At 43.7% G+C, this 7,878-nt stretch overlaps 2 protein-coding genes across 2 annotated transcripts; both read left to right on the top strand.

Moving 5' to 3' along the window:
• The first annotated feature begins 2,884 nt into the window (after positions 1-2,884).
• Positions 2,885-4,741, top strand: LOC133918106 (uncharacterized). Its single transcript, XM_062361855.1, has one exon. The coding sequence runs from the start codon at positions 2,885-2,887 to the stop codon at positions 4,739-4,741; it is 1,857 nt and encodes a 618-aa protein (XP_062217839.1).
• Positions 4,742-4,778: 37 nt separating this feature from the next.
• Positions 4,779-6,251, top strand: LOC133918105 (uncharacterized). The gene has a single exon (XM_062361854.1). It carries the CDS (start codon positions 4,779-4,781, stop codon positions 6,249-6,251), a length of 1,473 nt encoding a protein of 490 aa, XP_062217838.1.
• The last annotated feature ends 1,627 nt before the right edge of the window (positions 6,252-7,878 follow it).

The following is a 7,878-nucleotide window of genomic DNA, read 5'->3' as shown; positions in this document are numbered from 1 at the left end:
TGACAGGGTGTTTGCCCACATCGTCTCTCTACGGCCCTGTTCCCGTTCCGGCCTTACTGCGTTCCGTTCAGCATCCGATAAATCCCGTCGCTTACGATGACTAGGTGTTTGCCCACATCGTCTCTCTACGGCCCCGTCGCTCCTCGCTGCCTGGTGCCGGTTTCCTGCTCGCCGCCTGCGCGTGCTATGGATGCGCTGCCGTGTGTCCTCTGCTCTCTTCCTCTCTTTCCTGCTCACACCCGTAGTCATCTCTTCCTTTCCTTTGGCGCTGCAATGAGACCGGAGCATCGGCGTCGACGGCCAAATCCACTACTGTTTTTCGAGTCGGGGCCCAGATCTGGCGACCCACAGCCGTACACGGTGAGGCACAACATCGCATTCCTTTTCTCCGGTGAGGTCTCCCTGTCTCCCCATCGGATTTAACGCTCCATTGGTTTCTTCGGTAGGTCCAAGACCCCTCTTCTCCTCTTGCTCAGGAGGAACTGTTGCTCAGCGTAACCCCCCCCCCCCCCAGACCCGTAGACGGTGAGGCACAAGGTCGCATTTGTTCTCTCCGGTGAGGCCTCGCTGTCTCTTCGCCAGATTTAACCCTCCATTGGTTTCTTCGGCAGATCCAAGACCCCTCTTCTCCAGGAGCTGCTCCTTAGCATAAACCCCTTCAAAACAGTGCTACGGTTAGCTTCCCTGTGTTCTGTCCTTTGCTTCTCTCTTTTCTCTTCACGCACGTGCTTACCTTTCCTTTGTGGTTGCCACTGCAGTCAGAGTGCATCACCTCATCTCAAATATTCCCCCATTGGTCGACCCCAAGCCTACAACTCCCCGCCGTGTCCAGTGTGCCATTATCTTCTTCTGCACCTCGGCGCCTGCTCTTCACCTCCACGGTACGGTTTGTTGTACCCACCTAACCATTCTTGCCCGTTCTGTTTCCATTTAGGTTCATTTGCGCCATGCTCTGCCCCGTGCCAGCGCTCGACACCGCGCTTCGTTAATGCCTCCTAGCATGGTTCTAGCCCTTTGTGGTCGCTATAAGCCTTCCAGACTATTGCCCCCTCGAAACGTTGTGCCTCCTGGTGCCTCTTCCCAAATATTGATGCCTATTTTGTTTTAGTGACTTTGGCTTAATAGAATTTTCCAATTATTTGCTCATCAATTACCATTGGTAATATAGGTGCTCCTTATATTCGGCAATTGCTGTTACCTACAGTTCTGTTATATTTGCTCCTTATATTCGGCAATTGCTGTTACCTATAATACCGTTGCATTTGTGCTCTTTATATTCGGCAATTGATGTTACCTACAATGCCGTTGCATTTGCAATTATGCTTTTTAGTTCCTCGGCTGTGTAACTCTGCATACGTACCCTTCTGGATGTTGCACCCTATACCTTTAGTTTATTGCCTCTCTATTCTGTCCCATTTTTCTTGATTATTTTTGTGCTTCTATCCATGCTTTGTGTGTTTCTTCTCAGCTCATTTTGTTCCTATTGTTATAACCTGCTTATGCTTCTTCATTAAATGATGGTTATTGTATTGTGCGTCATTGAACCTGACTCTGCTTGTTCCTTAAATTTCTTGATTATTTTGGTGCTCCTATCCATCCTTTGTGTGTTTCCTCTTGGCTGATTTTGTTCCTATTGTTATAATCTGCCTATGCTTCTTCATTAAATCATGGTCGCTGTATTTTACCTTGCTTGTTATTACTGTTTCTGCGGTGTTTCGGTTTAGCAACGCACCTCCTATGAGTGACCCTCGCCAGGCCAGACTGAGGCGTCAGGAGATACGCCATGGTAAACGCCCTGCTGGTGATACTTCTGCTATGCCTGCAGTTTCTGCAACTTCCTTTGCAGAAGATTAGTCTGTAATTTCGTCACGGGCATGTGCGCTTTTGCTTTTGTTGTGTGATTCCATTTTTACCTTATGCGCTTTCCGGCTATGTTTATTCCTTCATACCTATGCTCAGCTATCGATGCCTCCATCTCGGTACTATATGCATCAGCCCATACTTCGTCAACTGTTGTTGAACCAACTGTCTCTAACCTTCCACATTCTGTTGCTTCTTTCCCTCCTGGCCCTGGTAATGCTCTTTTCTTCTCAGATATTGATGTCATGCCTTCCTTGATGAACTCCCCATTTTCCTTTTTTTTAGCACACCTCTTATATGTTTATTGTTCTTAGGCACCAATCCTGCCTCTTTTCAACTGCCTCCACCACCTTATGTCCGTGTATCTGGTACCTAATTTGGTTCCATATGTTTAATCTTTTTTGCACTTGTATGGTCCGTTTTTTTTTTGTTCACTTAATTCATTCTTCATTCACTAGGAAACCAGTTCTATCCTCTTATCAGACTACACAGAATAGGCGCAAGCGTAAGCTGTCTAGGGAACGGCAAGCTGCCGCTAAGAGAGGTTGTTCTGTTTGCCTCAGGAAGTTATAATATCCTTATTGCCAATCTTTGTTTTCCATGCTATGTTCTCTTATAACTTCCTGTTACTGTACTGCCGTATTGACTCTTCCTCTTGGTTCTATTCCTTCTCAGCCTCCCTTGCCTCCCCTGCACTTGCCTTGTCCATGGTTACTATACCATCCGAATATGTAGCTATGCTGAGAGGTCTATCCTTGCCTCCTTTTCCTCTATATGTATGATACCCTCTGCATCTACCTTCTTTAACACCTTTTGATTTCATCCATTGTGATCGTTTTCTGCAGAAACATATTCAGGCCGTTCTTATTATGGTGGCCCAGATTATGAGTGCTCTGCATGCGGAGCTATTTTCTGGTATCAAGAGAGATGCCATAGTGATAGTTCATTAAGGCAGCGGAGGATAATCTACAATGTTTGTTGCCGCCGTGGTAGGATTTCTTTGCCTCGGCATACTGGTTGGCCTATGCCACTTGCTGAACTCATAGGATTCAACCGCGATCCACAGTCCAATAAATTCATGCGCCTGATCAGACAACACAATGCTCTCTTTGCTTTCACTTCTCTTGGCATAAATATTGACAAGTCAATCAATACTGGTGACGGCCCATATGTCTTCAGGATTAATGGAGTTGTTCACCATAAAATTGGTTCACTGGTGCCCCCTGCAGGCCAGCGCCCTCAATTTGCTCAGCTGTACATATATGATACTTCCAATGAGCTACAGAATCGTTTAAATATTTCTGAATATGGTGGGCCTGCTCGTGACCAACCTGATCCATCCATTGTCCAAAACCTTATCCATATGCTTGGCCAATATAATCCTTTGGTCAAGAAATTCAGAATGGCACGTGATCGTATCTTTTCTCCGGAGTCTCCAGATGTACATATCCGTCTCCTTGGCACTTCTAATGAGCATGGCAATCGTGATTCCATACCAACTGTTCCGGAACTAGCTGCTCTCATTGTTGCTGATCTAACTATAGAAGCATGTGACTTTGATGTTGTTGTGCACACACACCCGGGCGCCCTGCAGCAAGTTAACCTTTTGAATCCAGCACTCATGTCCTTGCAATATCCGCTTTTGTTCCCGTTTGGTGAAAGGAGCTTCCATCTAGGTATCAAGTATTGTCATCTTGATGGAGCAACTCCTGGTGGCCGTGAAAATGTTACAATGAAGGAATTCTACTGCTATCAGGTCCATTACCGTCAAGGAGAACCTAATCCATACACATGTTGTGGGTGCCTCTCTGACCAAGCAATTGTCAATTGTTATTCATGCATCGAAGCTAGCAAGTTGCAATTCTTTTACTTCAATCAGGACCTTTTGCAATCTGAGACATATCAAGGAATTACCAATGCTTTAGGACAGGGCTGTTCAAATGGGAAGAATATAGGCCTCAAGTGGATGCTTCCGTCCAGCCATGTGGGCAGTCCACGATACCTAGCTATGAACTATCAAGATGCAATGGCTGTTTGTCGACACTATGGATCTCCTGATATTTTTACCACTTTCACATGCAATCCCAAATGGCCGGAGATTGCTCAGGGTCTCAAATATGAACCAGGTCAGCAACACACAGATCGTTCAGATGTGATTTCACGCGTATTCCATATGAAGCTAGATGAGTATATTTCTGATATACGAGATGGTACAGCCTTTGGACCTATTCGCGCATGTAATGTTCTATCCTCTCTTTGTACATGCTCCTTATCATTTGCATTCTCCCTGCTTATTCCAGAATTCCTCACCTTGCTTTCTTCATGTACAGATATGTACACTATTGAATTCCAGAAAAGAGGGTTGCCGCATGTTCACATACTTGTGTGGCTAGCTGGCCATTCTTCAGATCCATCCCCGGCTTTCATTGATACTCTAATATCTGCTGAGCTTCCAGATCCCCACTCTGATCCCCTTGGCTATGGGCTGGTCCAGGAATTCATGGTGCATGGCCCATGTGGTCCTATGAACCTTCATTGCTCATGTATGAAAGAGGGTGCCTCTTCTAAGAGGTTCCCCAAATCTTTCAATGCTGAAACTTCTATTGATGAAGCTGGCTTTCCTCAATACCGCCGCAGAGAAAATGGATTAACTGTTAATAAAGGACGGTATGATCTTGATAACAGATGGGTTGTGCCGTACAATATGGCCATCTTGAAGAAATACCAGGCCCATATCAATGTTGAATGGTGCAACAAAACTAATTTGGTCAAGTACCTCTTCAAATATGTGACCAAAGGCCATGACAAAGCTACGTTTGCTTTTGTTGATACTCCTGCAGATGCTACAACTGACTTTGAAGGGAGAGATGAAATTTTCTGAACATATCAGATGCAGGTATTTATCCTCCTGTGAAGCCATGTGGCGATTACTAGGTTTTGAAATACATGGTCGTATGCCTGCAGTTGAGCGCCTAGCTGTTCATATGCCTGGTATGAACAATATTATATTCCATGAGGAGGCTGATCTTCCAGATGTTATTGAAGATCCTAGCAGACATAAAACCACATTAACTGAATGGTTTATAGCCAACCAAATGTATCCACCCGCAAGAGCTTTCACATACTGTGACTTCCCTACCTATTATAGATGGGATCCTGATCAAAAGGCTTGGTTTACAAGAAAAAGAACCCCAAAGGTAGGTCGCATCTATAATGTGCACCCAGGCACAGGTGAACTCTTTTATCTGAGAATGCTTCTTATGGTTGTCGCCGGTGCCACCAACTTTGCCAACCTTAGAACATACAATGGAATTGTATATGATACCTTCAGAGAGGCATGCCAGGCTAGAGGATTAGTCGGTGATGACAGCGAATGGTATATGCTGTTTGATGAAGCTATTATATGGGCATCTCCTCACCAGCTAAGATACCTGTTCCTCATTGTATTGGTTTTCTGTGATGTTCTTAATGCTAGGATGTTGTTTGAAAAATACTGGAAACATATTGCTAATGATATCACTTATCAAATCCATCTGTGCCTACGCAATCCTAGATATTGTGTTCCAGACTGCCACCTGCAAACACAGCTCCTCTCTGACTTAACTATTTTATTTTCCAAAGCTGGTGCAAATCTGTCTTCATACAACATCCCTTCTGCACCAATTCCTGAATCCTTTGCATATGGCAATAGGCTTATTTCTGAGGAGTTAGCATATGACAAGCCACTTCTAGAAGCACAATCCATTGCCCTTGCATCTACACTAAATCAAGAACAACGGCTTGTGTACGATAAAGTTATTGCTTATGTTATTTCAAAAGAACCTGTTGTCTTCTTTATTTCTGGCCATGGTGGCACAGGAAAGACTTATCTCTGGAATGCCATTATAGTAAAACTTAGAGCTGAAGGTGAGATAGTACTAGCTGTTGCTTCTTCTGGGGTTGCCTCTCTTTTATTACCCAGTGGTAGAACTACACATTCAAGGTTCCGAATACCTTTTGACATAAACGAGCGTAGTATTTGCAGCATTAGGCGTGGGACTATGCTTGCGGGACTCATCAGTAAAGCATCATTGGTATTATGGGACGAGGCACCTATGACTCATAGACGCTATTTTGAAGCACTGGATCGCACAATGCGTGACATCCTATCAGCCGATAACCCTTCACTTGCTGCTGTTCCTTTCGGTGGAAAATTGATTGTCCTAGGTGGCGATTTTAGGCAGGTCCTTCCCGTTATTACAGGAGGTACCAAATCTGATATTGTTAGTGCATCACTTGTTATGTCACCAATTTGGCAGCATGTCATGGTCCTCAAGCTGTGCACAAATATGAGGCTCACAAATCCTTATTTAGATGATTCCCAAAGAGATAGGCTCACTGTTTTTGCTTAGTGGATCCTTGATGTTGGTAATGGTGATGTTTCCATGGCAAAAAAAAATTGTGAAGCACACCCCAGCTGGCTGCAGATACCTTCTGATTTGTTGCTAACACCTTCAGATAATAATATACAGACAATTATAGACTCCACTTATTCTTCCTTTTGCACCATGTATTCAGATGCATCTTACCTTACTGCTCGTGCAATTATATGCCCCACAAATAGTATCGTTGATGAAATCAATGATCCTATCTTTGATCAAGTCCCAGGTGAAACCAGAGACTACCTCAGCTATGACACCATTTCTAAAATAGGGGATCCCATCGCACATGCTGATGTCCTTTACCCACCAGAATTTCTGAACTCTATAACAATTAACAATTTCCCGCATCATCGGCTTCGCTTAAAAAAAGATGTACCAATTCTTCTTCTTCGCAACATTAATCAGTCTATCGGCCTCTGCAATGGGACCAGACTCATAGTAACCAGACTTGGTGATCGTCTACTAGAAGCGCGCATACTGACAGGTACAAATATTGGGCAAACAGTTTGCATACCTAGAGTTGTTCTGAATTCAGTTAGCCCCAACTGGCCTTTTACACTGCAGCGCCGCCAGTATCCTGTACGTCTACCATATGCTATGACCATCAACAAAAGCCAAGGCCAGACCCTCTCTAAGGTCGGTATCTACCTCCGATGTCCTGTTTTCTCACATGGCCAACTTTATGTAGCCATATCAAGGGTTACCTCAAGAGAAGGTCTCAAGATCCTTATTGATGACGATGTTGTAGGGATTCCGCAAGAAACACGAAATATTGTTTACAGAGAAGTCCTCGAACGCCTCTAGACTATACAACTAGGTCACATTCAATGCTGAAATAGTTTTTCACTTTTGGAGTTGTAACTATGTCATGTCCTGTTTTGCCTCCCTGTTCTCAATATATATATTTCTGCATATTCTTTTACCTTATGAACACCTTCCTTTATAGTAACACCTACATGTGCTAACCCATTGTTCACTGCCTGGGTATTTGTTCTCTCCCTGATATCTGCTCAACTGTTACTCTTCTCTATACATGTATATCACTTCCATCTTACATATATTGTATTGTTTCAATCATGTTACCATTTTCTTTTACTACAATGCAGATGCCACCTACTCTTCTCAGGGACATCACCCAGCGTCATCACAGGTGGAGTATACAAGTCAGAATTGCGCGCTTATGGGACTGCCAAGAACAAACTGCCCCATTCAAAGTGTACTGTGTTGATTTCGTAATGATTGATAGTGAGGTCTGTACTCTTACCCATATAGCTCCTATGTTTTGTTCCAAATATTTATACACTTACCTTATCAGCATATTTCCGAACCTTTGCTTTAATAACAGTGCTGCATAGTCTCTACCTGCTATCAACCATACAATACCTTGTTGTACCAAAAAAAATATCTATGCTGGGATATACAAAAATGCACATAGCTGCGTTCCATATACTGTGACCTATGCAAATATCATTATATCCCTGCATATTAGCAGAACCCTACCATCACCTACTGCACTGTTCCCTTACATAAGACCTATTGTTTAATACATTCTACCACAATAACCTTCTAAAATTATATCTGTCCTTATATTCATCCA

The sequence above is a fragment of the Phragmites australis genome, chromosome 5, assembly GCF_958298935.1.
Source record: "Phragmites australis chromosome 5, lpPhrAust1.1, whole genome shotgun sequence".
NCBI lineage: Eukaryota > Viridiplantae > Streptophyta > Magnoliopsida > Poales > Poaceae > Phragmites > Phragmites australis.
Note: the sequence above shows the minus strand (reverse complement) of the source record. Positions and strands in the feature narration are given on the sequence as shown.

Coding starts and splice junctions, on each gene's coding strand:
- LOC133918106 (XM_062361855.1), top strand. CDS start 2,885: ATGCCACTTGCTGAACTCATAGGATTCAACCGCGATCCACAGTCCAAT.
- LOC133918105 (XM_062361854.1), top strand. CDS start 4,779: ATGTGGCGATTACTAGGTTTTGAAATACATGGTCGTATGCCTGCAGTT.